General features: G+C 50.3%; 4 protein-coding genes across 6 annotated transcripts in view; 2 read left to right on the top strand and 2 right to left on the bottom strand.

The window, feature by feature from the left end:
- The window catches only part of LOC127224142 (keratin-associated protein 10-4), a 74818-nt gene extending 64462 nt beyond the window's left edge, over nt 1-10356 (top strand). For both annotated transcript variants that reach the window (XM_051186990.1, XM_051186988.1), the window contains exon 3: nt 9886-10356. In XM_051186990.1, the coding sequence (XP_051042947.1) occupies nt 9886-10094 (209 nt within the window). In that variant the 3' untranslated portion in view covers nt 10095-10356. The remainder of the gene's footprint in view (nt 1-9885) is intronic.
- The window catches only part of Tspear (thrombospondin type laminin G domain and EAR repeats), a 147646-nt gene extending 129495 nt beyond the window's left edge, over nt 1-18151 (bottom strand). The window contains exon 1 of the mRNA XM_051187001.1: nt 17644-18151. Coding sequence (XP_051042958.1) covers nt 17644-17728 — 85 coding nt within the window. The 5' untranslated portion in view covers nt 17729-18151. The remainder of the gene's footprint in view (nt 1-17643) is intronic.
- Nucleotides 2481-2952, bottom strand: LOC127224150 (keratin-associated protein 12-1). The gene has a single exon (XM_051187002.1). The coding sequence runs from the start codon at nt 2931-2933 to the stop codon at nt 2541-2543; it is 393 nt and encodes a 130-aa protein (XP_051042959.1). The 5' UTR covers nt 2934-2952; the 3' UTR covers nt 2481-2540.
- LOC127224143 (keratin-associated protein 10-12) lies at nt 13902-14696 on the top strand. Of its 2 annotated transcripts, XM_051186992.1 has the most exons (2): nt 13902-14482; nt 14588-14696. In XM_051186992.1, exons 1-2 carry the CDS (start codon nt 13902-13904, stop codon nt 14685-14687), a joined length of 681 nt encoding a protein of 226 aa, XP_051042949.1. In that variant the 3' UTR covers nt 14688-14696. The 2 variants fall into 2 exon arrangements, with proteins under 2 accessions (XP_051042949.1, XP_051042948.1); XM_051186991.1 differs by having other exon boundaries at nt 13902-14691.
- Nucleotides 18152-22651: the final 4500 nt, after the last annotated feature.

The raw sequence follows: 22651 nt of genomic DNA, 5'->3' as shown, positions 1-22651 counted from the left end.
TATAACTCAAATGTCAAGACCAGAATGCAAACAGAAACTTGGTAAAAGGATGTACTCATCAAATATCAGGATGCTGTTGGGAAGTGGACCAGAAGCCATCCATGGGATAGTCTGCAAGAGAATTTCCTCTATGTCCAGAAGCACTATGTGAGGCTGAGTTTATAGTGGTGGCTAAATTAACCATGTGGAATAAGTTTCAAGACAACAAAGAATTCACACAGTGGCCTGGTTATTGCTGGGGGCTGTTAGACAGATTTACGGTGAGAATCAGGAACTAAAAGCAGAGCAGAAAGATTAAAAAGCCATGCAGCCCAGCCAGAGAGGGAGCAATCAGAAAGCCATGGCTGAGGAGGGTGTGGTTGTTAAAGAGATTAATGCCATTGAAGAGAAGCCAACCACTTCATCCTGGGCAACAGAAAATTGGCCAGACCCTACCCATCAAAGGCTCCAGAATGGGAACATGAGCCAAGATCAGTCCTGTCCCTTTTAAGTGATGTGTCCTTTATTGTGTCACAGTGATGAGAAAAGTCAACACTGCAGGACTGGCGGGGCCTCTGCCCATGCCTCTGAGCAGCAGCGGGACATTCTTATGATGTCTTCCCTTCTCAGATGAGAGACCAGAATGATGCACATGTGTGCTTGAGTGAAAGGTGTATGAATGCACAGAGATAAGCATGGCTGTGTGTCTGCAAAAGCATGCATACATGTGAAGAACTGTGAGTGAGTGTGTGTGTGTGTGTGTGTGTGTGTGTGTGTGTGTGTGCTAAAACACATGGGTGTGGGAATGTGTGTTTAAGTGTGAGTACCTGAGTATATTGGTATGAGTGAGCATATACAAATGTGTACATGAGTATTTCTTCATGTGTATCCTTTATGTGCATGAGGGTTTGAGTACAAGATCATATGTGTGTGCATGTGTATTTGTGTAACCTGGGTGTAAAACTACCATAGATGCATGGAGTGTGGTTTATGTGCAGATTAGCCAGTTTTAGGAAAAGCACTTATTTTAACACCACAGTGGATCCCCAATGATTTTAGATGCTAAGGGATAAAACAACATTTGCAACTCATATCTCATGGCCAGCCTGCAGGGAATAAAGGAAAAGGTCAAGGCAGCCAAGAGTAAGAACTCTAGGACCACAGGTCCAGGATGATGTCATAGGATGCAGCAAAGGCTGAGACCTCCCCAAGTCTGCCTGTCTCAGGAAACCCCACAAGGAACAAACCCCACAAACAACACTGCAGAGACTGGGCATAGAGCCGGCCAATGGAAAAATAGTCTTCAACACTTCCCAGAGGAAAACCTTCCCCGAAGTCAGCTATAGCTGTGATGGTCCATCTCCATTGTTAACATAACAGCATTTATGTCACCATGGAAAAGTGATTCTGGGTATGCTGATGATTATAATTCCAGAAGCGCTTCATTGAGGAGGAAAGACTCCCCCTAAATGTAGGCAGCACAAGCAGTATTCTGAGGACTAGGGTTCCAGACCAAATAAAAAAGAGAAAGCAAAGCAAACACCAGCAAGCCTCACTCTGCTTTCTGACTGTAGATGCAATATGATCAACCACCTCACCCTCTTTGTCACCATGACTGTCCCATCATGAAGGGTGGTGCCCTCAAACTGTGAGCCAAAATAAATCCTTCCTTCGGGTTACTTTCATTGGGTATTTTGTCCCAGAAAGAGGGACAGAGAAACTCACATGATCACTAAAAACTATCTGAAGTGAAAAACATGTGTTAGAACACACAGAAGTGACCCACACCAAGGAGTGAAAAGATACGGAATGGTACACATGTGGCTCCAGCAGGGGCCACTCCAAGAACTTAGTGGGACATGTGTGTTCCAACTGCTTTATATGGAACTGACTAGATGTGTGTCTGTCATATTGTAATTGATCAACAATAAAAAATAAGTGTAAGTTTCCCCAGTACTGAGAAAGTGATTGGAGCACAAAAGTTTGTGTAAGTGAAATTCAAACATCTCAAAGCTGCTCAGTAAGAAGAAAGTCATTGTGACCTGGACACAGGACATCCCCGGGGGAAATCTTTCATAAGTACGCTAGGACTCACCATGCATGAGTGAGGTACCATTTGAAAGACAAGCAGAAGCAGATACTACAATGAGATATCAGTGAGTCCATCACAGGGGCCACACGGATGCCAGGGGTATAAACACATCCATCCACTCATTAACCAAGTCCTCCACCCTGCATTCTTCCTCCTAAGGATCATGATGAGGCTGCATCACAGAAACCACTGATCTGACATGCTTCCTGATGCCAGTGAAGCCAGGAAAGACAGACAAGAACCAGGACAGAAATGCACAGCTGATTAGACAAGTTACTTTATTTGGTGCCTGGGGTAAGAGAAGGATCCTCAAGATAAGACATCCTCAGAGAAATGCTGTGTTCTCTCCCAAGTTCCAGGGTGAGCTATGTGTCTGCACCTGTCTCAGGTGCAGAGCCACCGCCACAGAGGGAGGGGATAGATGTGTCCCATTTGCACTGGCAGCAACTGATCAGGAGACAGACACTGGTCAGCAGCAGGAGGGGGTGCTACAGGTGACAGGTCTGCAGACCAGGGTGGGGCAGGAGGGCTGGCAGCATCCGGATGACTGACAGGTGGAGGTCACACAGACAGGCCGGCAGCTCACAGGCACACACACAGACGACTGGCAGGAGGGGGCCATGCACACAGTGGGCCTGCAGCTCACAGGCACACAGCAGGCCACCTGGTATCTCACAGGAATGCATATAGCAGGCCTGCAGCAGGATGGCTGGCAGGAGCTAGACACACAACAAGATGGCTGGCAGGAGCTGGATACACAACAGGATGCCTGGCTGGGGCTGACTACACAGCAGGCTGGCTGGCAAGGGCTGGACACACAGCAGGCTGACTGACAGCCTGAAGGGCAGCTTGTGTGACACATGGTAGAGGCTGGCTGGTCTAGAGGAGGGTGGGGATGACTGGAGGTCCTTACTGGGATGGCTTTTATACCAAGCTCAGTGTTCCAGAATACCCAGAATGCAGCTGACCTTCCTTGTTTGCTTCCTCTCTCCTCCTAGGTTGACTTTATTGTTGTTCATGGTCTTGTTTTCATTTGCCTAACTCCATGACTAATGCAGCATTCTAGCGGCTGTTATATCTAGGCTCCCAAGCCATCCCCTCCTGGCACTATGTGGACTCTTCCATGCCCTGATTTCCTCACATGAGCTCAAGGAAGTCTAAGAGTCAAGATATCCTCCCTGTGGGACAATAATCCTCCTCTGTGGGATGAAAGTCCTTCCACAACCACAGAGATTATTCCTTTCCTGTGGTCTGGAAGGCTCTGCAATACATAAGAGGCTGAACACAGTGAATGCCCTCATCCATCAGTGTTGCAGGGGTGGAGAGGCTGATTGAACCAGCCACATCCTCCGAAAGCAGATATAGTCAATATAGATTCATAAGGACCACAGCTGAAACCTATCCTGAAGCCAAGGATCCAGGCCCAGTCCTCCTTTTGGCAAGTTCAGCAATGAGCCACAAGTACCATCATGAAGGGCAGTACTACAGGGGGGCCTGTAAGTGTCTACACAAGTCACTTGGGGTTGGGGAAGAGCTGTCTGAGTTAGCCCTAGGTCTTTGAATGCCTCTCTAGATGAGATGAGGAGATACAGGCATGCATGTGAGGCTGACTTTTCCTCCCTGGCACTGAACCCACCCTTCTATAGCCACAGTACTACAGAACAGAGGCAACTGGTATATTCTTACCACCATCTGCCCTCCCATCACCTGCTGTAAAACACAGAGAGCACACCAGAAATGATCTAAAGTTACTCTTGAAAGGGTCCATGTCTCTTTGTTTCCACTTCAACTCCATCCTTGACAGGAATGAAGCTTTGAGACAAGAAGAAGATGCTTTGCTAGACGATGCAGGCCAGAGTTGCAACATGCTCCATAGCTAATGTTCCCAGCATCCTAATAATCAGTTCATCTGTGTGTAATATCTGAGCCTCATTACAGCCTCTGCTTGCCTCTCTTCCTCCTTCAAAAGTGGAGAAGACCTCACCCTGGAAAGAAGCAGAAAGTGTTTCACAAGGCCAAACCATCCCTGCAGACTACCTGACTCCATGCAACAAGGCTATGTACTTCTAGGATAACTACAGTGGGTGGAAGAGCCAGCCTCAATGACTTCCAGCCACTGCACACCCTAGCCACATCCTCCAAGCTTTTAGTTCTAGTAAAGAGGTAGACCAGATGTCAGCTTCCCCTCAGGACTTCCCTCATTGATGCTGAAGAGAGGGGTTCTCAAATACTTGCTCAAACCACAGTCTGCTGCATGAACCAGAACTTTTGGGAACAGAAAACTGAAGGTGTAGAGTATAGCAAACCTGAAACGCTAATGGAATGGACAACAGCTGAGGAATCCCCCCCCCTTTAACTACATGGCTGATGCACAGTTAGGTGTCTACACTCAGACAGGGCTAGACAGAGGAACACATTAGCTCCTAAGCCAAATGAACCCCAGTTTTGCCCAGCTCTCTGCTGATTCAACATCCTGGTGAAACATAGTCAATGGTTGAGAGGAACCCAAGGTGGGCAGAAGCATCTAGAACATGGGAAGGATGTACCCCAGAAAGAGCTTGGGACATGGTGGTCAGAGCCAGGCCACAACAGAGGAGCCACCACAGGACTGAGCAACTCCCCAGCATCCAACTGGGACCCAAGATGACTGTGCTGGAATCTAGAGGAAGACTCACTGCTGACACCTAATCCAACCCACGGGATTCCAGACACATTGGTGGAATCTTCAGTAGAGGCTAAGTGAGCTTTCCACATTTGTACCCCTACAGAGTTTAAAACCAGACCTACACAAGCTCAAAATAATTGACACACAACTGGCTGTATGCTTGAACAAAAGCCCATAGTCACAAGAAGATAATAGAACCAAGAATCTCCAAATGTATTTTTATTAATAACCAGACATAAGAGATTTTGTGATATAAATCACCTTCATGAGTAAAAGCACCCAGCAGAAAGAATCTGGGATGATCTCATTACAGAGATGGACAGTCGGTGACCACAAGCAGCTGTTTTATGTCCACAGATCAAAGAAAAATATTATCTTCACGAGTGAATAGGTAGAGATTCCCAGGAGGGAAGTGGAATTAATCAAACAAAAGGGAGTTCTAAACCTGAGATGTACAATAGCTGAAATATAAATATACACAAGACAAGCCTGATAACAGGTGCAAGAATGAAGAAATGTCAGAGGACCTGAAACACCAATAGAAATCATTCCATCAGAACCAGATGAGAAGAAGAAGGAGAGGGAGAAGAAGAGGGAGAGGGAGAAGTAGAAGTAGTAGTAGTAGTAGTAGTAGTAGTAGTAGTTAAGTGCTGGTGAGGCAGAGCACTGAGTAAAGGCACATGCACTCAACCCTGGTGACCTGAGATCAATCCTGAACCAACATGGTGGAGAGGATAGACAGAGACAAATTACACACACACACACACACACACACACACACACACACACACACTATTGGATCCTCAAAAGACTACACCATTCATCAGAAGTGTGGATGGAGAGACGGAAGGAAGGATGAGAGTGAGGGAAACACAAAGAGGCGGAGAGACTGCACGAGAGAGATGAGAGATGTGGAGGGTGTTACCAGAAAGTCTGCAGAAGGGAAGATACTGACAAGTGGTGCATCTGATGAAGTGAGTAGCTAGACTATGAAAAGGATTTCTACAAGCCATCGCTCTAGCCCAAGTTTGCATTATTACACCGTGGTGATTTCGTTGACTGGTGTCATGTCTCCAAGGCTCCTTTCTCATTATCCCAGTGAAAAAATATTTGACTCATACAGCCACTTTGGAAATCAGTATGGCAGTTCCTCAGGAAAATGGGAATCAGTGTACCTCAATATCCAGTAATTTCACTCTTAGGCATATACCCAAAAGATGCACCTTCATACAACAAGGACATCTATTCAACTATGCTTATAGCAGCATTATATGTAATATAATGGAAGCAACCTAAATGCCCCTCAGCTGAAGAATGGATGGAGAAAATGTAGTACATTTACACAATGGAGTACTACTTAGCGGAAAAAAAGAAATGGAATCTTGAAATTCGTAGGCAAATGGATGGAACTAGAAGAAACCATCCTGAGTGAGGTAACCCAGTCACAAAAAGACAAGCATGGTGGTATGTGCTCACTCATATATGGTTTTTAGACATAGAGAAAAGGATCACCAGCCTACAGTCCACACCTCCAGAGAAGCTAGGAAACAAGGAGAACCCAAAGAGAGACATACATGGTCCCCTGGAGAAGGGGAAAAGGACAAGATCTCCCAAGCAAATTGGGAGCATGGGGGGAGGGGAGAGGGAGTTAGGAGGAAGAGGAGGGGAGAGATGGGCATGAGTCAGGGAAAGAATAGAGGAGAGCAAGAAAAGAGATACCATAATAGAGGAAGCCATTATAGGTTTAATCTGGCACTAGGGAAATGTCCAGAGATCTACAAGGATGACCCCAACTAATAATCTAAGCAATAGTGGAGAGACCACCTTAAATGCCCTTCCCCAATAATGAGATTGATAACTACCTTATTTGCCATCCTAGAGCCTTCATCCAGTAGCTGATGGAAGCAGAAGCAGACACCCACAGCTAAACACTGAGCTGAACTCCTGGAATCCAGTTGCAGAGAGGGAGGAGTGATGAGCAAAGGGGTTAAGACCAGGCTGGAGAAACCCACAGAAACTGCTGACCTGAACAAGGGGGAACTCATGGACTCTAGTCTGATTGCTGGGAAACCAGCATAGGACTGCCCCAGATTCCCTGAATGTGGGTATTAGTTAGGAGGACTAGGTAGTCTATGGGGGCCCTGGTAATGGATCAGTATTTATCCCTAGTATACAAATGGACTTTGGGAGCCCATTCCACATAGAGGGATACTCCCTCATCCTAGATACACAGGAAGGGCCTATGGCCTGCTCCAAATAATATGACAGACTCTGAAGACTCCCCATAGAAGGCCTCACCTTCTCTGAGGAGCAGAAAGGGAATGGGATGGGGGTGTTGGTGGGGGAAACAGGGGAGGACCAGAGGGTGCAGGAACTGGGACTGACATGTAAAGCAACCCTGTTTCAAATTTAAATTTAAAAATTAAATAGAAAAAAAGAAAAAATATTTGACTTTTCTTTTGTGGGTGCTAATCTCTTTGGTAGTTAAAGCTGATTTGCCTTTGCCCTCCATGCCCATCCAGTCTAAAATGTTAACTATACCTACACTCCTTCTTGTCCAAATGTCACCTTTTTACAGAGTCCTGAAAACCTGGCTAAAGGCAGTCAACAACAGCCACATCACAGCCTAAATGTTATGTGTCTTAAAATTACCTCCGCCAAACAATTAGCCCAAATGCATTTAAATTCAGCTTCACTCACATTCTCAAGACACAAACAAAACTTAATCAGATTACTTGCCCTGAACGTGACACCAAAGGTCTCCAGTCCTTGCTTCCATCCAAGCCTCACACTGCAGCAGCTCACTCAGCTTCCTGGTCTTCTTCACTCCCTTTGAGTTTTGCTTATAGCATCTTAGAACTTTTCTAGTCCACAGCTCCAAATTCTTCCACATTCCTCCCCAAGCCATTTCCAAAGGCCAAAGAGCCATGTGGCCAGGTTTATCATGACAACTCCCCACCCCTTACTGGTACCAGTTTTTCGCTTACATGTATTGCAGATGTTGAAAAGTCCCTAAGAAACAACTGGGCAGTATTGCAGGGAGAGGGCGGGTGCTCACAGGAAAAAAAATAAAGGCACTTCTATTGGACCAGGAAGGTACTGGGACCAGATAGGTGCAGTACCTCGGCTCCATCTGTAGTGGGGCTGGTGATTATGACACAGCTTCCTCTGCCATGGCACATCAGGAAGCAGAACTCAGCAGCAGCCAGAGCCAGCCTAGAACCCTCAAGCTCTGCCCTTATAGTCTTATGTGCTTTGTGTTCAAATGTCCCACAACCTATCAAAATAGCACTCCCATGAGCCCATGGATGAATGCTTCACACTCAAGCCATAGCATTGGATCTTCTCCAAGTTCTCAGGCATGCCCTAGCCCAGCCCCTCCTAGCTTGATCATCCAGGGCCCCAGTGTCACAAACAAAAAGGTTATAAGATAATTTAAGCATGGATCCATTTTCATTGGAAAGCCTCCTGCATCTGAGAACACAGCCAACTCCAACATTCCTTCTGAACACCTCCTTCTCTTTTCTGCCTGTCAATCAACCTGGGCCCTGGTTGTTTGTTTGTTTGTTTGTTTTTGTTTAATTTTAAAAAAAGTTTATTTATTTTGTGTGTGTATATACAAGTGCTCTATCTGCATATATGCCTGTATACCAGAAGAGGGCATCAGATCCCATTACAGACTGTTGTGAACTACCATATGGTTGCTTGGAATTGGCCTCAGGACTTCTGGAAAAGCAGCCAATGCTCTTAACCTCTCTGAGCCATCATCTCTCCAGCTCCTGGGTCCTCTTGCTGTATGTATAAGTAGCCATTTTATTTTTTCCAGAGCAGATTCCTGAAGCCCCTGCTACATGGCCTTCATATCAGTCTGGCCCCAGTGCTCAGTCCTAGAAGAGCGAGTGACAACTCCCCTACCTTGCCCCAAACAGCTCTACCAGGTGTCCTGACCCACCCCCACTTCTCTGGCAGAGCCTGGTCCCCAGGCTGCCTTTCTAGTCTGCTGTAACTTGGGAGCAGAATGACAGATATGAGCGCAGGATGGGAGTATCCATGTTCTGGTGTCTGTGTTGTCTGACACAGGCTCTTCTGTAAGCCCTTGCTTGTGCCTCAGTTTCCCCCATCTAGGAGTAATGAAATCAGCTCCCTCTCAAGATCTCATGGCTTAGTTAGTTAATATTTATAGACTAACTTGGAATAATTCCTAGAGCAAAGCAAGAACTATCAGTACTAGTATTGTTGATAAAGAAAATGAACACAGATCGTTGACCATCATCCCCAAATAAACTGGATATAAAATAAGGACCAAGGACTGAAGCAGAGAGCCAGAGCAAGGGGCCTCAAGAGATGGCCATGGAGGACAACAGGGAACTGACCCTCCCTGGAGAGAAGTGACTACCAGACTTTTCAGCTCTAGCTGAAAGTTCTATGGGTGGAGCTACAGGTCATGACCACTGGATTGCTGGGTGTCCTTAGAACTACACCAACATCAACAAGGAACTGTAGCTAGGACAACACAAACACACACAAACCCCTGAGAGATATATAAGTGGCACCCACCACCACACCTCACACATTCACTCACGCCTCGCCTCACCCTCTGCCCTCCAATTAGTCATGGCCGCCTCCACCATGTCTGTCTGCTCTGACGCTTGCACCAACTCCTCCTGGCAGGTGGATGACTGCCCAGAGAGCTGCTGTGAGCCCAGCTGCTGCCAGCCCAGCTGCTGCCAGCCCAGCTGCTGCCAGCCCAGCTGCTGCCAGCCCAGCTGCTGTGCCCCAGCCTCCTGCATTACTCTTGTCTGCACCCCAGTGAGCTGTGTGTCCAGCCCCTGCTGCCAATCTGCCTGCTGCACACCCTCATGCTGCCAGCAGTCTAGCTGCCAGCCCTCATGCTGCACCTCCTCACCCTGCTGTGTGACTCTTTGCTGCAAGCCTGTCTGCTGCACACCCATCTGCTCTGGATCCTCCCCATGCTGCCAGCAGTCTAGCTGCCAGCCCTCATGCTGTCAATCTTCTTGCTGTGTACCTGTCTGCTGCAAGCCTGTCTGCTGCACACCCATCTGCTCTGGATCCTCATCATGCTGCCAGCAGTCTAGCTGCCAGCCCTCATGCTGTCAGTCCTCCTGCTGTGTGCCTGTGTGCTGCAAGCCTGTGTGCTGCAAGCCCTGCTCCAGCATGTCCCTGCTCTGCCGCCCTGTGTGCAGACCAGCCTGCTGTGTGCCCACCTCCTCCTGCTGTGCCTCCTCCTGCCAGCCCAGCTGCTGCAAGCCCTGCTCCATCGTGTCCCTGCTCTGCCGCCCTGCCTGCTCCAGCCAGGCCTGCTGTGGCCTCTCCTCGGGACAGAAGTCCAGCTGCTGATGGGTCCATCCCCTGGGGATCCCTCACATCTCCCCCTAGTCCTTGAGCTGCCTCAGATGCTTAGGCCCTGCCTAAGCTTGGGTGTTCCATCAAGCAACAAAGGATTGTCTTACTCTCTGCCACTCCCAGCCTAAGATTCTGGTCACAAGCCTGGGAACCCTGCTCCACAGTCCAGGTGTCAGGGCTCCTCTGTGGGAAAGTGCCAGGTGTCCTCTATCTGGAAGCCTCCTCAGAATCCTAATAAACACTTTCCTTTAACTCATCCATGCCTCATTCTTCCTCTGGACTCTAGTGGGACCAACATCAGGACCCTGATGGGGGAACAGGAAACAGCACAGCGGGGGCCCTCCCACCCTCCCCAGCATGTCCTGGGCCTGGTCATAGGCAGCCCCTGCCCACCCCTCTGGGCCAGCCTCTTTCCCACCTGGCAAGGACAAGCAACCCTCAGGGTAGGTGGCAGTGCATCTGGTACCAGCTGGGCATTCCCTGGTGCAGCTGCTAAGAACCTGGCCCCTCAGAAGAGAGAGCGGGCTCAGTCCCTCACAAGGGAAAGCCAGCCTCTCACCCAGTGCTAGGAGGAGTCAGAGCCCAGGAACCAGCACAGGGCTTCAAATCTCTCCAGGAGGCTGCCCCTTGAGTTTAGACAGCAAATAACCCACAGAAAATATGCAGAGCCGGGCTGCTGTCTCCCACACAAACTCCTTCCAGGGCCAGCAGCTGCCTCCCCTCCTTTGCTCTCCATGTCTTGTCTGCCCCCCACAGTCTCCATTCTCCCCTGAGCTCCCCACTCACTCTCAGTCTGCCTCCTCTCCCTGTTCCTTCGCTTGTCCCTGGCAGGGGAACTCGGCAAGAGTCCTGGGGGGGCACAGGCACCCACCCACCTGCCCCTCCTGTTCGTCTCTTGCATCTCACACACAGCTTTCATCCAAGTTGCGAGGCCTGCCAACTCTGCAGCCTCCCGCTCCGGTTCCTCTGCAGGGATAAGCCACACTGTCCCTGAGCTGTGAGCCTGGAGGTCAAGCCCAGTCTCCTACCTTCCATCCCGAGGTCAGAGAGAGATGAGGCGGCAGCTGTGGTGGTCAGTCTTCTGTCCTGACTGTCCCCAGGCTATGGAGCAGCCATGTGCAGGCTGGACCTTTCCCTGGATCCCTTCCACTTCGCCAGCAGCATTTGGTGCCATTGTGAGTATCGACCCCAAGGCAGGGAGATTCTGCATCTTGTGTACACCATCACCAACACCTGTCACTGACTGAAGACTGAACTCCTAAAAACCAGTTCCCTGTTTTACTATCAGAGTGGATTGGGAACACATGGGCACATGGGCCTATTAAAGCCATATCGCAAAAACCTGGCCCAAGAGCTTGTCAATCACACCAGACCAAGAGAAGGTGCCATGCCCTCACCTCAGTCCATGGAGAGGAGGGTGCCTGGTAACTACCCTTGGCCTTTTGTCTAATCACTGGGTGGGTGTCAAGGGACTGACAGGAGAATACCCACCTGAGGCTTCAGCTCCTTGGTCCCCACTGCTGATGTGACCCATCCAAATTGCTGTCTGTCTATCCATGCCTTTGTCTGCCTGGCCCTGGCCCTGCATCTCACCAACATGTTTCGGGGTTCCATACAGCTACCACAAGAAGCACACACACAACGAGCCACAGCCAGTTTTGCAGGACTTGACCTTCACACCTCCCAGCTGTCAGAAGACAGCTCTGAGATGACACAAGCAACAAAAAAGATAAACCTCACCATTCCCAGGAGTCAGAGGTCTCCTGCCTCTGGAAGACCTGCGCTCACATTTCAAGACCCACAACAGTTCTTGAAGGGGCTCTAGCTGGCCTGGGCATAGCAAACATGGTGCTGGCAGGCCTTGCCCTTTCCCCTTCCCCTGTTCCCCTTCCCTTTCTTTTTTAAACCCTAGATTATATCCCTAAAACTAGCTACCAAGGTCTATTCCCTTACTGGGACACTTTCTTATACCAGACTCATGCCTGAGGCTATCAAAGTATTGAAGTCCAGCAACCCAAAGCCCCCTTTCGGCTACCCCAATTAAAATGTCCCACTGCATACTAGCCCATTTTAATACCGACCTCCCCTCCTCTTACAAATCACACCTGCAAGGTCATTTGCTCCTGATTTTCTGCCTGGGTCAGAAATTGGCCAGTTTACTTTCTTCCCTGTTTAATAAAGGATCTCTCTGTCAAAATAGGTATTTAAGTGTGGTTTGTGCCTAATCCACGGCCCAGGAGGGAGCACCCCGCTACATGTGGGTACCTTCAGTCCTCATCTGGGCTCTCCTGCCTCCCACATCTGAGTTAACAGTGATTGCCTTGCCCTGATGCCCACCTGTGATAGCAGTGCCTGTGGGAGAGCTAGGCTGCCTACACCAGGGGAAAGTGTCTTCAGACAGGACCTTAGTGCCCCAGGAGCCGCTCCCTGCCCCAGCGTAGACCTGACCTGTGGCTTTCCCCTCTCTTCCTCTCAGGGCCAGCAGTCTGAGTAAACTGTGAGCATTGTCCCAGTTGGATTCAGTCACCCTGTCAAACCCCATCCATAAACAACCATATAAAGCCTGCATGCAGGTCGTTGCTTTAGTTGGCCAATCATTGCTGAGACTAAATAAACAAACAAACAAACAAACAAATAAATAAAACAAAACCACTTGGGGAAACAACTTGGTGTGTGGGGAGGGGAGATGGGAGGGGGAGTACTGCAGACAGAAAGAGGGGAGGGAACTCAGGGGCCTGACAGGGGAAAGAAGTCCTCACCCAGAGATCTAGTTCCTCATTCAGAATGGCTAGGAAGATGGCTCATCAGTCAAGTGTTTCTCTTTTGAACATGAAGGCCTCAGTTTGATTAGCCAGCCTAGACTACTTAGCCAGCCAGCTCCAAACTGTGAGATCCTGGAGTGACAGCAGAGGCTGTCCTCTGGCGTGTGCGCACACACACACACACACACACACACACACCTTCAAAACTACTAATAAAGCCAAATTACCTAGAGAGGTAATGTGTGTTTTTTTACAGACTGGTCAGACACGGATGTTAGAAACAAGAAATGAGCTGTGTTTACTAAGGGCCAGGATGCTTGTGACTTCCAGTTTCATGGTCTTTGCCTTCCTGTTTGTCCCTAAATCTAACAGTGCACTTCATAAGCCACTCAAAAAAAAATCATTTGCAAATGGAAGAAAAGAGAAAATAAGCCGTTTGTGTGTTTTACTTACGTTTTAAAGTTTGCTGAGTGTTAAATTTTGCTTGGCCTTTAAACCCTGTACACTGCAGGAAGGTGATAGAAAGCTTCTGGACTGTTTTCCGGGGAGAGTTTCAGTGGGCGAGGTGATTGCTGCACAAACATGAGGACCTGAGTTCAGTCCCCACACCCCGTGTTTTTAAAATCGTGGCACTAGGAAGGTGATGCCAGTCAGATCCTTAGGACTCCCCAGCTAGCCAACCTAATTCAATAATCAGTGAGCCATAGGCCAAAGAGAGGCCCTGCATTTAAAAACAGAACAAAATAACGTGGATGTCATGTGAGGAACAATACCCAGCCTCTGACCACCGCTGCCTCCTACCTGGATCCCATCCCCATCAAGGTTGCTGGCTTAGCCCAACACACAGCCAGGACATTTACTAGTAAAGTGGCATCTTCCTGCTGACAGGGCTCTCCAGGAACCAGCTCCAAACACCAACAAGGAAAGAGCTACTGTGAAGGGCCACCTGCACCAACAACACACCCAGTGCAGGGTATAAAAGCTGACAGCCAGCCCCTCACACTCACACACTCACACACAGCTACCAGATCTGCTCACCATGGCCACCTCCACCTGCTCCAGTGACCTGAGCTATGACAGCCGGGTCTGCCTGCCCGGTTCCTGTGATTCTTGTACTGACTCCTCCTGGCAGGTAGATGACTGCCCAGAGAGCTGCTGTGAGCCCAGCTGCTGTGTCCCCAGCTGCTGTGTCCCCAGCTGCTGCCAGCCCAGCTGCTGTGGCCCAGCCCCCTGCCTAACCCTCATCTGCACTCCAGTGAGCTGTGTGTCCAGTCCCTGCTGCCAATCTGTCTGTACCAGCTCCTGCACACCCTCATGCTGCCAGCAGTCTAGCTGCCAGCCAGCTTGTTGTACCTGCTCCCCCTGCCAACAGTCCTGCTGTGTGACCCTGTGCTGCAAGCCTGTCTGCTGCACACCCATCTGCTCTGGATCCTCCCCATGCTGCCAGCAGTCTAGCTGCCAGCCCTCATGCTGTCAATCCTCCTGCTGTGTGCCTGTCTGCTGCAAGCCTGTCTGCTGCACACCCATCTGCTCTGGATCCTCCTCATGCTGCCAGCAGTCTAGCTGCCAGCCCTCATGCTGTCAGTCCTCCTGCTGTGTGCCTGTCTGCTGCAAGCCTGTGTGCTGCAAGCCCTGCTCCAGCGTGTCCCTGCTCTGCCGCCCTGTGTGCAGACCAGCCTGCTGTGTGCCCACCTCCTCCTGCTGTGCCTCCTCCTGCCAGCCCAGCTGCTGCAAGCCCTGCTCCAGCGTGTCCCTGCTCTGCCGCCCTGCCTGCTCCAGCCAGGCCTGCTGTGGCCTCTCCTTGGGCCAGAAGTCCAGCTGCTGATATGCCTGTCCTGTGGGGACCCCAGAGCTCTGTTCCTCCCTTGCCTCACGGTGACCTGTAGGAGTTGTTGTCTGCAGTATCAGCTTTGGTACCATCATAGCACAACAGCTCTGATGTCATGCCCCAACAGCTGGTACCCACCTCCCAACCTGCAGCTTCCTATGAAGGCACAGTAGCACTTTGACCTCCCAGCATTCCTCTGCTCTCTCCGATGCCATTAATAAACCTCTCGTCCTGGCCTTTGAGTGTTCCTCTTTCTGCCTCATGCAAAGATCAGACATTCTGAGAGCATTTCCAGATGAACTCCCCAGGACATGGCCTGTCTCACCTCTGGCTGGAGTCCCCAGAGGACTGTGACTGGTAACTGTCAGCCAGATCAGTCCCCCCACCCAAGAGAACCCTGTGTCCCCAAGTCTCATCCTCCCTGGTTGACTGTCAGTGTTCAGGAACAGGAGGGGCCAGCCAAGGTATGGCAGGCCCCTGTACTAATCTACTCAAATGTCCCAACCTGTGTCCCCATGAAAAGTACAGCTTGGAGGTCACGGGAGGGTATTAAAGAGAAATAAGATGAATGGCAGGCACTTCATAATCTGTTCTCTGGGGTCTGGGATCTGGGGCCTACACTTGCTCTACTGGATGTCTATCTCTCCTTGGGGCCAACCTGGATGTTCCCCACATTTCCAGAGCCCCAAGCATGCCACATCCTCTTAGCCACAGCCACATTCTGGCCTACTGTCCCTCTCCACTCCCACACCAGTGTCCTCTGAGCTCTGAGCCCTACTCTGCCCATGCAGGAGACAGCAGGGTAGAAGTGAACAGGTTTCCAGGCTGTCACCCCAAGAATCTGTGAACCCTAACACCCCAGGAGCCTGCCCCAGGGACTTCTAACCCTCAGCAGGCCTGGACCATGGCCAGTGGGGCTAGGTGGGAGGGGAGGATCCTTGGGAATGCCTTCCTGCCTTCCAGGGCTGTGAAGACAGGTGGCACCCTGCCCCTGCCCTCTTACTCTCCTGGGAATCCTCCTGTCAAGGAGAGGGAAGTGAGGTCAGCTCCCACTAGGAGGCGGAACACCCCTGGGAGTTCACTCACCTGGTATCTGGAATGACCATGAGTCTATGATGGAACCCCTCCCCCAGCCTACACTCCACAGTATCTGAGACCTGGGGTTCCTGAAAGCCATACTGCTGGCCACCTGCTGGAGAGCGAAGTCACTGGGCCCTTCTCAGAAAGTTCCCAGAACCAGAATGCCAGACCCAAGGTATTTCCTACCAGACACCAGACCCCCATCTTGTCACCTCATTTGCACATTAAGCACCAGGAAGCACTTGACAAGAGGCCTCCTGGTCACTTCTGTAGACAAGAGTGAGGGCTGTGAATTCTTATGGAAGCTTCCCCCAGATTCCCACCTGCTGAGGCAGTAGCCCAGGCCAAGGGAAGGAAGAAGGGAGCCCTCATAGAAGTCCAGAACTGCTCAATGCTCACAGGATAGAACCACAAGGACTTAAACCCAGATGAACCCTCACTGGCCTCTCAAGCATCTTACGATGTAGCTCCATAATATCAGCCTGACTTTTATATTTCCTCCCTGGTTCACCATATTTATAACTGGGTCATCTTTTAACGATTTGAGACATACCTCCAGGGGAGAGGGGGCGGGCTTTATAAATAACCTTTATTATCATATACAAGTCGGCTGTGTTCCCCAGACTCAAGAACAGGAAAGCACATGTCCGTGATTCATCCTGGTCCAGGAAGCATGGTCGCTCGAGCTTATGACACCCAGCCAGGCTTGCACAGGGTCTTCCTGAGGCTCACACACTCACCTGCATGGGGTGGCCCCGCATAAGAGGGGGAAAGGCTGGCACTCAGGTGCCATTGCTTGGAGCCAGGGGATAGTGACAACCGACTTAGCCACGTACAGCTGACGAAGCTCCACATTCAAATCCATCATTGAAAGCATGGCTGTGGGAGAGCAGGATACAGGGCCAGGGAGCTTCTGTCCCACCTCAGATTCCCACTGTGGTCCTGTATCGGGGCCCCCGGGGCCTTCTCACTCACAGCCCATGATCTATCGATTGCTGGAACTCACAGCCAATCACTTCTGTGTGATTAGGTTGTAAATTGCACCATCCATGCACATCAGTGCTCCAAGCTTGGGTCACAGGATCACCTCCTGGACATGTCACAGAGAGCAACAGGCCAGTGCATGAAGGAGCCTCACACTTCCTGGCAACCAAGGAGGAGGTAGGAATATGAAACTCGAGATACACATCACAACTTGTCCCTGGGGTCCCCCAGGAGGTCCAGGTACCAGATCCAACTGTCCTGTTTCCTTATTTCATAAACTGTGACTTGATAAATAGGATCTCTTGTTGGGAACCCTAGGACAGCATGCTGTGGTCACTAGTGCTCCCAAGTGGCCTCTCTAAAAGAGGAGGAGGCCTGCAGTGAGCCCACCCTGAGGAGCTCAGGCTAAACCCAGGTGTGGGTTGTGGGTGTGTTTGGGGCCGGGCCTATGTTTCTCCTTCAACTGGGGACAGAGCCAGGCCCGTGGCAGCCCAGAGCTTTGCTAAGTGCAGGTTGGATAGCTCATCTCCATGCCAGGAGCCCGAGGGCCGGGGACTTCATTCCTGAAGCAGGTGCTCGGCCTTCCCCGGCAGCCAAGCAGGTAAGTACATGCGAAGCCTCGATGGCTGCTGGTAGCTCTTTGAAACTTGAAACTCCTCCCACCTTTGGCAGCTCAGAGAGACCTTCTATTGTAACTGTCTGTGCAGCCCCCTCTACTGTATCTCCCTGTCCCCCATAACCCCACCATCCATCTGTCCGTCCGTCCAGCTGTCTAGGAGGCCAGCATTCTACATGCAGTGATTTGGGATCCAGAAGTGGCATGTCCAAACCCATTCCCCTCCAACTCCACAACAGATACCCTACCCAGGTCCCCATGAGGCCACCTTACCTGTGCAGGGCTCCCAGTGCTGGGCGACACAGCCCGGGGTACCCAGATGCAAGAGCGCCACACACAGCGTCAGCAGGGCAGACATGAGGGGCTCGGGTCCCAAGATCCATCCAGGGGCTCCGCTCTCCTGCAGAGGCAGCCACTACTAATCCCCTGTGAGGGGCAGTCTGGGTCCCAGGTGGTCACTGTGATGAACCCATGTCAGTGTCTGCAGGAGCACAGAGGTGGCCCTGGCAGCAATGACAGCCCCTGGTTGCTCTGCAGTAGCAAAAGGCGGGTGGCCCTGGCAGGCTGGGGCTTCAGCTGCAGGCAAGGGCTTATCTCGTCACTTCCCTGCTGGGCTTGGGTCCCGTGTGCAGGTGACAAGGGTATCAATCTTCAGGGCTGGGATTAGTCATTGGCAAAGCTCACCCTCCCAACAGAGAGACAGAAATAGAGCCTTCATCCGTGCGCTGAGAATAAACCAGAAAAACTTAGAAAACCAGTTTTTCTTGGGTGCAGATGTCAGCTGCGTGCTGCCTTGCGAGCGGGACTCAGTGTAGGTGACCTTGGCAGACCTGGAGCTAGTGACAGGGGCAGGTGCTCTGCCTGTCCACCTCGTGCTTTGCCTTCAGCTGGAGTGGGTGCCCCAGAGGCCCCAGCATTCAGCAGGGGTCAATCAGCCGTAGGTCCTGCAGGAGGTCAGGTCCTCTGTCCTGTGCTGGTATCAGGATCAATCTCAGAGACGTGGTGACAGTGGCAGGTCTGCCCTGCTGGGTCCCACACCGTCCCCAGGAGGGCTGGCTTTAAGGAGGGCTTTTTATCTGGTGCCCAGCCCTCAGAGGGTGTGTGGGTTTGTCAACTGTTGGCTTCAGGAATTCCCCTGTGGGGGGAGCCATCCTTAAAGAGAGCTGTTCCAAAAGAAAGGGGTTAGAGTGGCCTGTGAGGGTGTGTTGCCTGTGTGCTCAGTTTTCGCCTCAGCAGGACCCCTTTCACATGCCCCTAAGACACACTTTTTCCCCAGCTTCAGCAGGAATGCCCAGCTCAGAACCCAGGCAGAGCCTGCTTCTGTGTGTGTGTGTGTCTGTGTGTCTCTGTGTGTCTGTGTGTGCGCGTGTGTGTGCGTATGTGTGTATGTGTGTATGTGTCTGTGTGTGTTGCGTGCGTGTGCGTGTGTCTCTGTGTGTGTCTGTGTGTGTGTGTCTGTGTGTCTCTGTGTCTGTGTGTGCGCGTGTGTGTGCGTATGTGTGTCTGTGTGTCTCTGTGTGTGTGTGCGCGCGTGTGTGTGTCTCTCTGTGTGTGTGTGTGCGTATGTGTGTCTGTGTGTATGTGTCTGTATGTGTGTGTCTGTGTGTGTGCGTCTGTGTGTGTCTGTGTGTGTGTATGTCTGTGTGTGTGTGTGTCTGTGTGTGTGTCTGTGTGTGTGTCTGTGTGTGTGTGTCTGTGTGTGTGTGTCTGTGTGTGTGTCTGTGTGTGTGTGTCTGTGTATGTGTGTCTGTGTGTGTGTGTCTGTGTGTGTGTGCGCGTGTGTGTGTAGTGTGGAGGGAGGTGGAGGGACAAACAGAAAAGAAGACAAAGATGGATGGAGAAGGGAGAAAGAAGTGGGGGGGGGGAAAGCCCCAGTTTGGGCCCTGGAAGCAGGTGTTTGCAAGCTCAAGACCCTGTGATGAGGGGGGGGCAGGGAGGGAGAGAGAGGAGGCCATAGACAGAGAATGGACTAGAATAGATAGAACTAGAGGGACAAAAGAGAGAGAAAAGGGGCGGGGCAAGAAACAGGGACAGAGAAGGAAGAAGGGGGTTTCCGCAGAGTCCTGGAGGGTCCCTGTGCAGGGGACATGCATCCTGTCCTTCCTTCTCCCTGCAGTTTCTGTCCCAATGAGAGGGATGTGGTGCCTAGGGTATCTGTGGAAAACCTTGAAGAGATACTTGTACACGACTACCTGTTTCCTGGAGCTTTGGGGTTAGTGTCTTCATCACTGGGCCCCCGGCTCTGCGCTGTTCTTTCCTGGTGGGGCACGTGGAGTAGTGGCAGGATTTCCAGAGGTCCCCTTGTGAATCTGAGCAACTGTGAGAGCTTATATGCAGCCCATTCCACTACGACTCCAGCCATCAAAGGAGAGATGCATGGTCCCTAGGGGAGCATGGTAGGTGTGGGGGAGCAGCAGCCTGTTCTGAGGTGGGAGGTAGCTGTCCTGTCATGCAGTTTCTTTCCCTGCTTAGGAACACTTTGTTCTGGACTAGAGCCTATCCCTACCCAGCTGCAAGTTGTGGTGGTAGCCTCCAGAGCCACACCCTGGGTGGCACATGGCGGTGACTTCTGCAGGATGGGCAGCTAGTACCTATGCAGGGCCACAGGCCCAGAGACAGGTTTGCAGGACCGCTGGGCTCCATGCAGCCACCTGCCCCCCGCCCCGTCTCTCTCTGTCTCCTTTACTGCTTGTTAAATGAAAGGGTGACAGTTTTTTAACAGCCTGGTTCAAGGAATTAAAATTATACTACCTTGGGAAAATTCTTCCTTGTCATATTTGGTATAGTCACACCTCTGTGTTGTCAGCAGCAAGCAAACATTGATTATTGGAACTGTCATGCAAAACCCCACAACAGCCATACAACATAGGGGTCTCCGAACCTCCACATCAGGAAATTGTGTGACCAGCATGCAAGGGCCATCCAGCAAATCAGACCACAGATGTGGCCTGAACAAAGCAGCAGATTGCAGGCATGCCAGCTCCTTAAGCCCTTAGTGACAGAAGAGAGTCCAAACCTCTTCCTATGTGCAGCTAGAGACACCGGCAAGAAAGAACAAAAGCTCATGTTTCTTCATCAATATTTCCCAAGTTGATTTGCCACAGAAATCACTTCCTCCCACATTACATACAAAAAAGATTCAGACATGGGCCAAGAGCAACTTGAGGGAACACACATCAGAGCTCTTTGTGACTGGCCTGAGCCTTACATAGTTCACCCAAATCTGAGCTCTTTGTTAACAGATCTGAAGCAGGAGCAGCCTAGCCCTAGTCCAGTGGGAAAAGAAAATGTCCTAAGAGGTGGATATGTAGCTTAGCCCCAGGTTCGATCCCGGCTTCAATCCTGAGCACCCCATGAACTATGTGTAGTGGTGCACTCCTTTAATCCAGGAACTCAGGGGGGTGGGTGATGATCAGTTCAAGGTCTTCCTAGGCAACACAGCAAGTTTGAAGTCAGACTGGGCAGAAGGAAGGGGGGGCATTAGTTAAGTCACAGACCCTCCCATGCTTTTCTCGATCTCCCAGAAATCAGGCTATGCCCTGGAGTCTATGTCAGAGAGCTTTAGCCTCTTCAGGAAAAGCAAACCCAGCCTCCCCACTAGGCAACAATGTTTTCTTTAAGACTTACAGGTCTCGGGAGACAACCTTCAGGCCTCCTCACAGTTGCCAGGCATGGCTGCTCAGCTCACTCTGGCACCTGTATCAAGGAGTGTAATGTGTGGCCCATCTGTTACTACTCCCTGATCTCTGCCTAAATGTCATCTATGTCATGTCACCCTCCCATATGCCCCATTACCTTCTACTCTATGTTCCTATTTCCCTTGCCCACTTCATGTTGGTACTGCTTGATAAAATATATACACACTGGCTTTCCTTTTCAAAAATGTAACTATATGGGCTGAGGAGATGGCTTAGTTCATAGAGTATCTGCCTTGCAAGCACAAAGTCTAGAGTTCAATAACCAGACTCACGTGGAAAAAGGTGGGTGCAGTAGCACAGGCTTCTTATAGCACACTGTGGAGGATGGCAAGCAGGTATATCCCTGGACCTCGGTGGCCAGGCAGCTTTGCTTACTTCCAAGTTCCAGACCAGTTAAAGACCCAGTTTCAGAAGGGACAGTGCCCAAAGAATAATGCCCAAAGTCAACCTGCACCTGCACACACATACATACGCCTGCACGCGCGCACACACACACACACACACACACACACACACACACGTGCACATACATACACATACAAATGTATCAGCAGCCAAGTATGATGGAGAATGTCTGTAATCCCAGCATGCAGAAAGCTAAGGCAGGAGAACTGCAAGTTCAAGGCCAGCTTGTACTACAGAGGGAGTTGATAGCCTGAGATACAGTGAGACCCTGTCTCCAAAATAAAACAAGGCTTAGCAGCTCTATATACTTCTGCACATGCACTTTAAAAACCACTGTCCCCATTGCTTTGCGTGATAGCACACACCTGTTACACAGCTACTTGGGAAGCTGAGGCAGGAGGACCACGTGAGCCCAGGAGTTCAAAGCCAGTGTGGACAACATGGCCCAACTCAGTCACAAAATAAAAATAAAATAAATAAAATCCCACTTAAAACTCCTAAACCAACATTAAACCATAAACAAAAGTATTACAGGAATCGGACTGGGGAGATGGGCCAGCAAATAATGTCTTGCTGTGTAAGCATGAAGCTCTGCATTCAATCCTTAGCATCAACATATGTCAGTGCATGTCTGTGATCCCAGCCCTGGGATCAGAGAGACAGAAGGATCTGGGGAGCGTGTGGCCAGCCAGCTTGCCAATCAATGAACTCCTACAGGGACAATGTTATCACTGCTGTAAACGTAATTCTTTGTGTGTGGGGGGATGTGTGTGTGCATGTGTCTATGCTGTGTATGTGCAATATCTGTGCATTTGTGTGGTATGTGTGCATGTATAAGTGTATGTATGCAAGTTTTGTATATGTGTAAGGTCTGTGTGGTATATTTGTGGTCTGTGGGGAGAGTCTGGTATATGTTGCATGTATAGTGTGTATGTGTGTGTGTATAACTATATGTATGTATGTGCTTTGCACATCAAGTTATATTTTTGTTCATATATAATGTTTCATGTTCTTGTTTTCTGACCATACTACATGACAGTTGCGAAGACATCATTTAATTTATTGTGTTTTTTGATATCCAAGTTTCCCCTAAATGTATATCAAAATGTCTTATGCAAATGAGGTTTTACAGCGTGCTCACATGTTCTCCCTGGATCTGACACTTTTCTATTTATAGG

This window comes from Phodopus roborovskii, unplaced genomic scaffold (assembly GCF_943737965.1).
Source record: "Phodopus roborovskii unplaced genomic scaffold, PHOROB, whole genome shotgun sequence".
NCBI classification, from domain to species: domain Eukaryota; kingdom Metazoa; phylum Chordata; class Mammalia; order Rodentia; family Cricetidae; genus Phodopus; species Phodopus roborovskii.
Note: the sequence above shows the minus strand (reverse complement) of the source record. Positions and strands in the feature narration are given on the sequence as shown.

What these genes read in the sequence shown, in the direction of transcription:
- LOC127224150 (XM_051187002.1), bottom strand. Translation starts at nt 2,933, where the DNA reads ATGTGTCACACAAGCTGCCCTTCAGGCTGTCAGTCAGCCTGCTGTGTG.
- LOC127224143 (XM_051186991.1), top strand. Translation starts at nt 13,902, where the DNA reads ATGGCCACCTCCACCTGCTCCAGTGACCTGAGCTATGACAGCCGGGTC.